Source organism: Setaria italica, chromosome II (genome assembly GCF_000263155.2).
Source record: "Setaria italica strain Yugu1 chromosome II, Setaria_italica_v2.0, whole genome shotgun sequence".
Lineage (NCBI taxonomy): Eukaryota > Viridiplantae > Streptophyta > Magnoliopsida > Poales > Poaceae > Setaria > Setaria italica.
In genome coordinates, this window is record NC_028451.1 from 12,042,131 (window position 1) to 12,054,628 (window position 12,498).

General features: G+C 44.1%; 1 protein-coding gene across 1 annotated transcript in view; it reads left to right on the forward strand.

The window, feature by feature from the left end:
• The first annotated feature begins 643 nt into the window (after positions 1–643).
• Positions 644–12,498, forward strand: part of LOC101770763 (serine/threonine-protein kinase pakA) — a 13,658-nt gene continuing 1,803 nt past the window's right edge. The window contains exons 1-7 of the mRNA XM_004956022.4: positions 644–893; positions 1,754–4,623; positions 4,711–4,791; positions 11,058–11,210; positions 11,513–11,676; positions 11,752–11,899; positions 11,995–12,117. Of these exons, the coding sequence (XP_004956079.1) occupies positions 1,921–4,623; positions 4,711–4,791; positions 11,058–11,210; positions 11,513–11,676; positions 11,752–11,899; positions 11,995–12,117 (3,372 nt within the window). The 5' untranslated portion in view covers positions 644–893; positions 1,754–1,920. The remainder of the gene's footprint in view (positions 894–1,753; positions 4,624–4,710; positions 4,792–11,057; positions 11,211–11,512; positions 11,677–11,751; positions 11,900–11,994; positions 12,118–12,498) is intronic.

Genomic DNA, 12,498 nt, shown 5'->3' on the forward strand with positions numbered 1-12,498 from the left:
TGTAGGTTTATCTATTTGTAAAAATATTTGTAGAAAAGACGAATAGTCAAACGAATGAAAAAAAGTTAACGGTGTCATCAATTTAAGAACGGAGGTAGTATCTATCAACCGCTGGAGTTAGCCACCCGAACCAAAGCTAGCTCATCAGTCCTCTTGCTAACTGTTATCCATACATCATTCGGTTGGTAGACCCGAACAAAATCTGTTTGCGATAGCGCGAGGGATCATATCAAAAACAGCAGAGCGCGAGCGGGAAACACCTCATCGCCCAACCGAAAAAGCATCTTTGCGACCTTGAAACATGGAGACGGGACAAAAGTCCATAACCAAAACCCAGCGAGATGGACGCATCTTCGCTTTGCTTTGCGTTGCGTTGCGTGCCTTGCCGGTCGCCACTCTCCACCAACTCTCCCGGCTTGACTGACCATACAGCTGGGCCCCACGCCCCCACCCTCCAGATAAGCACCCCACGCCACGTCCCCACCCCGCACCCGACGACGGCTGACGCGGCAGCCACGCCACGTCATTCGGGTGGGCTCCTCCTCCTCTCCTCCCTCGCGGCACAGTGCGGCGCAGCGCAGTGCCCCACCGCCGCCCGCGTGAAGTCAGCATCCTTCTCCCCTTCCCTTTCCTTTTCCTTTCCTTTCTCTCTCCTTCTCCCCCTCCGGCCTCTGCAATCTGAACCCCCCCCCTTCCTCCGCTTGACGCTCCCTCCCAGCCCCAGCCGTCGCCTCCGCTTCATCCGAGTTTCCCCCGCCGCTCCGATCCAAACCCTAACCCCTCCCAGACCCGGACCCGCGCCGGCTCGCCGCGCCCGCCGCTGCACTTCACAAGCCGTCGTCTTCTTCTACAGGAACTGCGAATCCGTGGGGGGCCCGTCTTCTCGTCCGTCGGTCAGTCCTTCTCCCCGGTCCTCGATTGGTTCCTTACCTTGCCTCGCCCGACCTGGGGCGGGTTGAGTCGACTGGATTGGTTGCTAGTACTTTGGTAATCCGTTTGCTGTTTTTTTTAATCGTATAAAACACGTTATCAGTTCCGTAGCTCAGGTGGGAGTTTTTGGAGCCCTCCGGTTGCCTGATTGTTCCCTTCGGGGACCTAACTGATGTCGTGTGGGGGGATTTCCAAGTTTGGGGCAGCGAGTAGGGTAATTGGTGTGGCTTATTGGCAGAACAGGGCTCGTTTTGTTGGTACCTTCCTTCTTCATTTTCTTGGGATAGTGGAGGAACATGCTCTGCTTCTCACCAGTCGATACAGTCAGCGCAGCCGCATGGGGCCTGCCTGAAATTTTCAGTGGGTTTGATATGGTAGCTGATGAGATAAATTGTTTCTATTTGATTTTGTCATTTCACTGCACATCAAAAATACAAGTAACTCATGGCAACTAGTATTGTGATTTTGCGGTACCACTGTCCGGTTTAAAATAATCTTACCATCAAAAACCCTCAGCCAATGCATGAGCGGAGCGTAAAGCTGTTAGTCATCAGCATATTCTTACGTGGCAACATTTATGCTGTAGTCATTCAATTGGGGAGCTTGTAGGTTTGTTGTGTTGGTATAGTTTCTAGGTCCTCTTTTATCATCATCTTCAATTTTCAGTGCAATTCATGATCTGCCAAGGTTTTGTAGCGTCACTCAGTCTGCTGCCACACATAACCTGAATACACAATTTTTTGTTCGGTCAATACTTAGACTGGTACTTATGTCTCGTGCTCCTTATTAAGCATTATCCTTGTGTTTTTATTTTTTGCTGTAGGTTGACCTACCTTTTACTTGGTGTTCTGTGTTCTCCTACTACTGGCACATTGCTTCGCTTGTCAGATAAAAAGGATAGAGGGAAATGGACCAATATCAGCTAAATAGATAGTGTGACAATGAATTGTGTATCCTGTTTCATCCATATTCTTTAGCCAAGACAGCTTGATGGAACCTAGAAAAGATGATGTCCGCTCTGCAGCCCAAGGTTCTGTGCGTGGATCCTCGAGCTCAGCATGCACCAATTATCCCGTTCCAGAATACCCTGTTGCAGGCACCAATAAGCCTGTTCTTAATTACTCAATTCAGACCGGGGAGGAGTTTTCTCTTGAATTTATGAGAGCTATACCCAAGAAGCATCCTGTTCCTGGTATGCCTCATAATCAGAATGTCATTCCTGGTGCTGGTCACAAAGATTCTAGAGTAAGCCTTGGTGCTCATCGAACAGGAGCTGAAACTAGATTTGATGCATCAATATTTTTGACCTCCGATACTCATCAAACAGATGAGATTGAAAGAAAACCTTTTTCTGAAAATGAAAACAGAAGAAGGCACATGTCAGGTACATCAGTTCCACGAGTTCCATCTGCTGGTGGAAGTAGTCAGGGACTGTCCCGTGGCTATGCTTCTTCTGAGGCCTCAGAAACTTCCAGAACAATTAAAATTCTCTGCAGCTTCGGGGGTAAAATATTACCCCGACCAAGTGATGGGAAGCTTAGATATGTCGGTGGTGAAACACATATAATTCGGATCAGTAGGAACATTTCCTGGCAGGAGCTTAAACAGAAGACAACAGCCATATTTAATCAACCTCATGTTATCAAGTATCAGTTACCCGGTGAAGATCTTGATGCCTTGATTTCAGTTTCAAATGATGAAGATTTGAGAAACATGATGGAAGAATGCGGTTTCCTTGATAATGCGGATGGGTCCCAGAAGCTTAGGATATTCCTCGTTTCCTCTATTGAATATGATGACATGAGTTTCAGCCTGGGAAGTATGGATAGTGATTCCGGGATCCAGTATGTTGCTGCCATAAACGGGATGGATGGAATAGCTACGAATTCATCAGGTGGGCAAGGAGTAAATGCGTCCATCAATGAGTTTGATCAGTTCATTAATCTCAATAGTGATAGTAGGCCGGTAAACTCAAGCAGAGATGGTTCAAACTTGCATGCAGTGAGTGCATCAACTTTTGTGCCTCAAGAGATGCTCTCAAGACCAACACCATCTGCTGTATCCGGTGATAATACTGCAAATTTGCATTCCTACTATGGCCATGGGATGCAGAATTTGCAGGGTAATTACGCTAATCCAGCTACCAATGATGGATTTTATGACATTGAGGGCCAGACATCTATTCCTCTATCTACACCTTCTGATTATAGATATATGTCCCAGTATGCGCCTTTCTCAGGAACTACTTCACAGCGATCTCTTGATCAACAGGCTTATCAGGATGCTGAGAAAGAAACATCAACGAAGGAGGAAAAACGGGTTTCTGGTAACATGCCTCATCAAAACAATGAGCTAGATTACTTTCAATCGCTTGAAAATCTGAGTGGTCACACGGCGCATCATGAATCATCTGCTTCAGGAGTCCCCCCTACTGCTTCTCTTCAAGAAGGTGTAACATCTTCTCTTCAACCAAGTGACAGTGTGAAGAGTCTAGAGACTTGTACCGCACCAAGAGCTAGGTCGACAACACAGGGTTCAGATATCAGTGAAGATGATCGCCACTCTGGTGGAGCTTTTGCATCTGGCTGTTCTGACTTTCAGGTTGACATGATAGATCACAGCTATAAGAATCCGCCTCCTCACCCTGGGCGAGTCTTTCATTCTGAGAGGATTCCAAGGGAGCAAGCAGGCTTTCTGAACCGGCTATCTAAATCTGAGGATTCACTTAATCCTGAATTTCTAATTCGTCAATCACAGTCTGGTGTTGCAAGTGAAAACATTGCAGAAAATACTGACTCTACTTTTGAGGGGACTGAAAAAACAAATCTATCTTCCCATGCAATAAATTTGAATGATCCAGCTGTTGATGATAGTCTCATACAGTTTGAGAAAGAATTTACCAATACTGTACAGCAAACTTCTCCATTCAGTGAACAGCTGCTTGCTGAAAAGAGGTCCTCTGATAACACAAGTAGTCGGAATGTGGAGAAACTTACCCATGCAGCTGAACAGGTTCTTGCTAAAGGTAAACACAATGAGGAAACTCAACAAGATGTAGAAGCACCTAATCATCTGGGATCTCATTCTGCTATGCCACATCATATTAGTTGGGATGCTCCAAAGCCAACATTGCCAACTGATGTTAAATGTGATCCTGCTGTACCATCCACCAGCTCTGTGGATGTTTCACACAAGGAACCTATTATCTCCAGCACACAGAATAGAGACATTGCTGGTGGTACAGAAAGGACCTCCCCTGACATTCTTTCTGATTTCTTTGCAAATGCTGACTCTGCAGCACAATCATCCAGTCCTTTCATTGATCCTGTCCATAGCTTAAACATGCCTAATTATGAACCCCAACGGTGGTCATTCTTCAGAAACCTTGCACAAAACGAGTTTCCACAAAAGGATGAGACCCAAGATCTGGCAAAGATTGAGGAGGGAGCTTATCCCTTTGATCGCTTAGAGCATGATACAACTAATGTGAAGAATTTGGCTCCTCAGAATGATATTCACATGGAAGTGCCTCCAGTAGCTCCCCACACCAATGTTGATTCTAGCATTTCACCACCAGGTTTAATTTCATCACAGATTGACAATCCAACGACAATGAAGAATGTTGAAGGGTTCCAAGTTGATAATCCTTTTACAAATATGCGTGAAATGATGCCATCTCATCCTGATTTCGAGGTATGCATGTCTGGAAGGAAGTCTGAAGTGTTATTTATTCTGCTATGTTGATAGTCATTAATTTTTAGATTGTTTACATGGTCTCAGGAACAGAAGACTGAAGAGGCTAGAGCTGTTGGACCAGTCATGGATGCTTCCTTTAAGGACACTGATTTTGAATACTTGCAGGTATAAGTAGTTTTTGCTTGCAGAGAAGTTTATGCACTTTCCTTGTTGTGATGTCCTTTTACATATTAGGAGTGCTTGGTTGTATTCTAGAAGTACTATCTCCTTGTGCCGATTCATGCTTGCGTTTGTGCCCGGCATGTATCTGTATGTGGGCAAACCAGCATGTTTTTTTGGCTTGATTGAACTCTGAAACAAGTGGAAACGTAGCAAGTAAGGCAGCAGAAAGGTGTGAAAACAGTAGCTAAAACAATGGATCTGGTGACCTGCCGCTTTATAATATGTAATTTGCTAAATCCAACTATATAAATAGAAAAAATGGATTGTCATGAAGAGTAACTAGTTAAGTTCCAACTTGTTTGTTCAATCATCTTAATATAATTTATTTCTAGTTTTTTTTTTACTTCATGATGATTTTGGTTATACATGTGACTCCATATATGTGATTTCTTGCCCCTAAATTGGCTGATGATTCTTCAAACTGGTCAAACCAGCTCTTGGCATATTCTTATCATTTCCTTTTGCAATTCATGTCAAAAACCAAGGTGGTTGGAACATTTATCCCAGTTCCATGACTCTAGTCCCTTGAAGCAACATGTATTGACTTTTGGTTTTTTTTACTCATAGAAAAGAACTCTTCACAACAGTTCAAGCTTAAAGAGTCTCGGTATGCTTGATAGGGGTAATAGTTGGTTTTCTGAATTAATTTTCTGCTCAAACGTATTTGTTTGGTTAGATTCCGTGCCATTTCATTAGATTAGGAAACAGAGAAGTAAAGTCCCTTCTTCTAAAGTCCTTGGTTGGTTCATCACATTTGCTATGAGATCCAAAACCATATTCTCTTTTGCCTAAGTATCCCCAGATTTCTTGCTTGTTAAGATGAAATTTATTATGGCAAACATGATGCTTTATTAGCTGTGTTAGCTGTTTGACACAGTTGCTCCTGTATTCTAGAAGCTACTCTGGCTGCTCCGCGAAACAGGCCCCAAGTGTTACCTTCATGGACTTCATCCATGGCTGTATCACGTTTGTAGAGCAAGCCTTCATGCTAAGAATAGAGAAGTGGTCATGTGTAGATGTTATGGACGTATTTATTGAAGAATACCAGCAGTCCAGCACAAAGCGTTGGCCCAAGCTGATTTCCACAGTAGCCATGATAACACCAGCCAAGCCAATTTCTTTGCCTTGAAACCAGAAGATCAATGGGAGATTAATTTATTAAGTTAGAGATCAGATTATTAAGTATTGTTGACTTTCTTTTGAATTGAAAGTTAAGTTTGTTAAACTTGGTAGGTCAATTAATGGTGTCTAAACCTACATAGATATCCAATTGTGGGGGGGTAAAATATGAAATTACTTCCCCCATTCCACCAAATTTGCTAAGACCAAAACCTTTTGGCACGATAGGAGATGAGTTTTGTTACAACCAAGACAACAGCGGTCCATCAACTTCATGCTATCACTTTCTTTTGTGATGTAAACCCAAAATTACTCCCGACTTAGACAGCTTTTATGCTCTTATGCTGAAAAGGCTAGACCTTGTAATCATTATTGCGCATGCCAAGATGGTGAAGACATGGGCCGAGGTGGATGGCATGATGTTGCGCAACAAAATGTTGTGCTGCACGTGCCACAATTATCACCTTTCTTTTATGCTATAAACCTAAAACTCCTCTGAGCTAGATGACAAATTTCTGCGACCTCCTGGGCATCCTCTTCCAGTCATGCCGCCGCCTACCTACACCCCTCGTCACTCCCTTCCGCTGTCCTGGGCATCCTCTTCCAGTCACGCTGCCGCCTACCTCCACCCCTTGTCACTCCCTTCCTAGCTGTCATCGTGGTTGACTTTGGCTCCGGTGGCGGTGGGCTCTGTGCTACAGAAGCACCATCCCATGCACCCCTCTCCATCCTCTTTATCCATCTAGTTTTGGTGCTCCTTTTCCTCAAGATAAACAAGATCTAGATGGCCGGACACCACCATGGGTAGCAGCTCCGCACATGTGCTTGTATGGTGGTGCTGCTAGTTGCCTAATTTGTGCTTGACCGGATCTGGCTTCCTAGTTGCCTAATTTGTCACCTAGCTGTGGAATCTGCGTTTCGTGTTGGTCTCACTCCTTGTCTTGACCATCTTTGCATGTCTCATGGCTTGTGTAGCCGCACTGCCCTGGCTGGAGCCTCGAGTTTATAGATGGCCAGATGGGCTGCCTGGCAGCACGGCATGAGCACAACACGGCACGACACTATCAGGCATGATGACCTAGCTGTGCCGGCACTGCGTGCCGATATGCTGGCCCAAGCATGGCACTATGGCCTTTTGGCCGTGCGGTGCCGGCATGACGGCACGCCTGGCACTATCGTGCTAGTGCCGGCCCACGCAATAGAGGAGTAGTTGAATCAAGATGCAAGAATCAAAGAAATTCATCACAGGAATCACCAAAGTTCATGAGTACATCACATAAATATACACATATATCAAATCCATCAAAAAATAACCCCCCTCGGTGCCCTGTTGGCGGCGGCCGGCGCGGCTCCCGGCCGTGCTCCCACGGCGGAGGCGACCGGTGCAGTGGTCGGCTGTGGCTCCACGGTGGCGGTGGTCTGTGTGGATCCCGGCTGAAGGAGATGGTAGGGAGGGGCTGCTGCTGGTGGATGTGCTGAGGGGGAGGGAGGGGGTCGGCTGCTGGGTTGGGGAGGGTAGAAATGAGGGAGAAGAGAGGGAGGGTCTGCCGCCGGTGGATTCACAATTGCTAGCTTTTGCTTAGGGGGTGCTTGGTTGCAAGCTGCAACTAGCCACGCCTAGACCGCGCCAGCGCTAGAGAAACTGTTTGGTTGACGATAGAGCTGTTTTGCGGTTGTTTTTCTCGCCAAACTTGGGGCGTCGATTTTTGGCGCCGCACCTTTGGCATCGCTGCAAACGAGGCGTGGCCAGTTATGGCCGGGGACCAAACACGCCCTTAGTTTTTGCCTCTTTTGGGCTAACTTCCTCCAAGCGTGTTGATGTGCACTGAATTGGTTGGCACCCTGAGAAGCTTGTGGCTTGTTTTAGGCAACTGTGACCAAACACGAGTGCTAAGTCTTTCAAGGTCAAGGTTAATCCTTGTTTGTTGCCAACCTCTGTTGCCATGAATCGGGTTACCTAGGTGCTTGGTGTCTGTTTGTGAAGGGGTTGTCTAGGTGCTAAGTTTTTCCTCGATGCAAAATTGGCAATGAATGACAGGGTTACTCGTCTGTGGAGCAAGATAGGCCTCCCATGTTCTTTGCACCTCTTATGGCTGTTTTGTTTGATGTGCGTTTGTGTTGTGATTGTAATCACTTGTGGTTCCCTGCCCCTTTCTTTTCACTTGTATCCGGAGCACTGTCCTCAGCAACGAGGCCGGTTGCTTGCCGTATCATGGAATCCTGCTTGAAAGAAAAGAAGTCGTTCACACGGACTCTCTTATCCCCCTGTTGACTCTTCGTAAAAAAAAAAAGATGCTGCAAACCATGAATCATCATTGTGGGTGCCAAGATGGTTGGGGGAGAGGCCAATAATAGTTGGGCCAAGGTGGATGACGTGATGCTGGACAACAATGAAATGTTTATGCCGCATGCGCCCCATTGTGGTTATAAACTAGTTGAAGCACTTGACACCTAGCTCACGGCATAGAAACAAACATCTATTATCTCTAGGCGCACCCTTTGCTAACGCAACTAAATTGAACAGTCTTTTCAGATCCTTGGAATCATGTTGGTTGTTTGGGTGGAAACCATGCTTTGTTTTATAATGGATTTTTCAAAAGGTTGTGACACGATGTTTATTGACATATCCCCGAGATGCTGACTTCATCGCTTTGGTGCACCCCCAACATCACTAATTTGCCTAGTTTTTTCAACTACATTGTGCTTTTTCATGGTCTCCCATACTCCATTGTGTGCAATTTTGACCCCACGCTTGTAAGCAACTTCATAGAGGGCCAAGAACTCATGATTCATGTGATCTCCTCTAGACAACTCATAGGTCATCATGTGCACCATAGCCATCTATCTTCGCCGATTGTGCGAAGATCAGCCAAGGCATTGACTATAGTGGCTTCAAGGGGCAGAATTCTGCTACAACTCTTCATTCCAAACTACTCTTCACATGATGCCATTCTAGGTTGTGTTTGAAGAGGATCACTAAAATTTACTGTCCTATAAGCCCAAGCAAATAAAACAGGCATATCAAGGGGGACAAGTTGTTAAGCTTAGACTAATTCGAAAGTATGTGCCCAAGGCACCTCTGAAGCAAGCATATCACGGGGAGATGAGGTTAAGTTTGATTATTGTCGTTTCCATATAAGATTGTTAAGTTCTAGTAGGTCGATTAGTGGCACCTAAAACTATAATGGCTGCCTATTATCCGCTTCGAACAAATCCAGACAAAAGTCCCCTTCCAAATAGGCATAGACCAGAGTGTGCTGTCACAGTTAGGATCAAGTCTTGATGTGGCCCGGAGATTGGTCAACCACTTAACCCTACTTGATGTTTCATGTCCAACCTTATGGATTGCTCCGTAGTCTTTTACCCTGGAACCCATGCCAAACTAGTAGTGCTACTTCGCTTTAACAGTGCCACACATTATGCCAGGTGGTGGCCAGCTATGATTTAGTTTATTAACCTTTTTTTAGATCTACCTTATTGTTTTGGTGATTCATTAGTAACTGTAGATAGTGTTTTGTTAGATTCCCATTTTATATGTGTTGAATTTTTAGGTGTGCTCTATCTTAGAGGAGGTTGTGTAATTCAGATTAAGAAATAATTGAATTGAGTCTCCTCCTTTCTAAGGTTCATTTCAACAGACTCAAAAGTACTAAGACCGGTTATTTTCTGTTATACAACAACTATCTTTTCGTTTTCAATATGCCATCTTTTTTAAATGGAAATAATAGACACCAATCTAAAAGAAGTGTGGCATTGTGTGGATTTTGTTTTCGTTGGTTTTTCAATAATGGAATGACAGCTCTATTGCATATTTGAGGGGGAAAAAATCATGTTGTCACGCAGGTGGATTGAAAAGGAGCTTTAGCAGAATCCATGAGAGGAAAGTGAATGTGTGATGCACTTGAGACAGTATGATTGGAGTTGTCCCGGAGCTGTTGAATGCATGGTTTTTGGATGATTTCTTCTTTTTCTAATCGTCGTTGAGCTAAAAGCCTGACATAGTTTTTGTGTTTTGTACCCTAGCTGAAAATAAATACTGATACAGGATACTATTTAATGGTCCAATTTCTACCCTAGCGGAAAATGAAAGACTGATAGTGGATGCTGTTTCAATCAAATAGCATCCAGTACTAAGCACCCATTCCTTTAGGGTGTTTAAAAAGTTGTATTTTTGTGTTACTAGGGGCACAATAGTTGTTGGTCTGTGAAACTGTTACAAGAAACAGTAGTTTTTGATTGTTAGGAGCAAATAGTTGCTGTTCTCTGAAATTTACTAGTAGCGACAAGAACATTAGTAGCTGTGTTTTCTTTGTTGTAGTGTTGAGCTATAGTGTTGCTAAAGTGCCGTAATTGCACATTGCTTAAAGGACAGATAAAGTTCAACTACAAAGAAACGAAATATCACTATCTTTTTTTCCAAGATAATCTATGAATGTAAAGTTGTTTCAGAACAAACCAGATGGTATCTATGATTCATTGAAGTTTCTTTTTGTCCTTTGAACTCTATTGTATTTATTTAGAGAATAAATTATATTCAATCTTCGTCACATACAGTCATCATAAAGTACGGTATCTAGTGGTAGTTTAATTGTACGCATTAGTTAGATGTCATGGTACAGTGAGGTTACACATATGGGTTCCTAGCAGTATCACTAATGTACTGTTGTTCTCTGTTTGTACATATCACTCTCTTCTTGGAACTGACATGCACTTCTCCTGTGTTGTTTGAGGAAAATCAATGTTTTCTTATTTTTATATTACTGTTATAATTTTCTTTAAAAAATCCATGTGATCAGTCGCATTGCTGAAACATTTCCTTGTTTTCTCACGCCAAACTAATAATTACAATGGACTATAATGAACATTCAAGTTTTTAGTAATCTTGATGAGATACTATCCCCTTTTGTGTTAATGTTCCAGGATTTATAGTGTATTTCTTCTTCGTTTTCTCAATTTTTGTTTGTTAAATTAGTTGTAATGAATGGCATATTTTGTCATTGGTTCTGTCGGGTACATCGATGTGCTGTACACTGATTTGATTAATTTCTTTATGGTCTTGTTGGAGTACTAAACGTAGGAGCTTTCCACAGATCATCAAGAATGAAGACCTTGAAGAGCTTAGGGAACTCGGTTCAGGCACATTTGGAACTGTGTACCACGGAAAATGGAGGGGAAGTGATGTAGCCATTAAAAGGATAAAGAAAAGCTGCTTCACAGGACGGTCTTCAGAGCTAGAAAGACTAGTAATTTCTGAACCACCACTTCTGTACATCTGCGCATTACAGTTTACAGCCATTATTTTTGGAGTAATGCAAAATGTGGCAGTAGGCCATTGGATGAAAGGTTGCAGCACTATTGCAGTATAACAACTCTTTGACCATATTAGGATCTTATGGATACTGATTAGCAATGCCATATGTTAACAGTTGCTACATGCACTACATGGCCAGATGCTGATTAATATGGCCCCACTTCTACCAGAGCTCAAACTAGCTTACTAACCTTTGGCTGACACCTGGTTCATCATCCTTGCTTGGTTGTTTAGGCACATGAATTCTGGCGAGAAGCTGAAATTCTTTCAAAGCTTCATCATCCAAATGTTGTGGCGTTTTATGGTGTTGTGAAAGATGGGCCAGGTGGTACATTGACAACTGTAACTGAGTTCATGGTTAATGGCTCACTTCGACATGTTTTGCAGCGCAAGGACAAGTAATTGATCCCTGTGATTATTTTTATTTCAATTAGTCTTTACATTGTGTAACAAAATGTTTTCTTACTGGACAGGTACCTTGATCGTCGCAAGCGGCTTATCATAGCAATGGATGCTGCATTCGGCCTGGAGTATTTGCACTCGAAAAATATTGTGCACTTCGATTTGAAGTGTGATAACTTGCTCGTAAATCTTAAAGATCAATCACGTCCCATATGTAAAGTGAGCATCACTTCCATCTATAGCGTTAACTGTTTATGGATATTTCTCAATTACTTGCATTCTACTCATGCAGTGAATTTATGATTTCTGTACAGGTTGGTGACTTTGGCTTGTCCAAAATAAAAAGAAATACCCTGGTTTCAGGTGGTGTAAGAGGGACTCTCCCATGGATGGCTCCAGAATTACTCAATGGAAGCAGCAATAAGGTGTCAGAGAAGGTAAAAAACATAATTCTTGGGTTGGGTTTGGGGTGTTGGGCGGGGGGGGGGGGGGGGGGGGGGGGGGGGGGAGGCGTCACGGAGGTGGTCCATGATCTTGGCCTAAAGATCTTCCAGCTGACCATCCCACGGCGGGTCCTCCATCTGACGCCTCCCTCTGCCCCCTCCAGGAGCGACATCACGCGGCGGCCCTGGGATCCGTTGGCGGAGCGATGCTCTTCGTGGCATTCCACGCACGCGGACCGCGGCATCCGGGGCAATATCACTGGGCCAAGCAGAGGCAGTTGTAGGGGTAGGCGAGGATACACAGCAGGCGACATATGTAGGGGGTGGCCCGGTTCGACAATCGTGGGAGGCACGTTCCCACAGTTGTGGGAATGA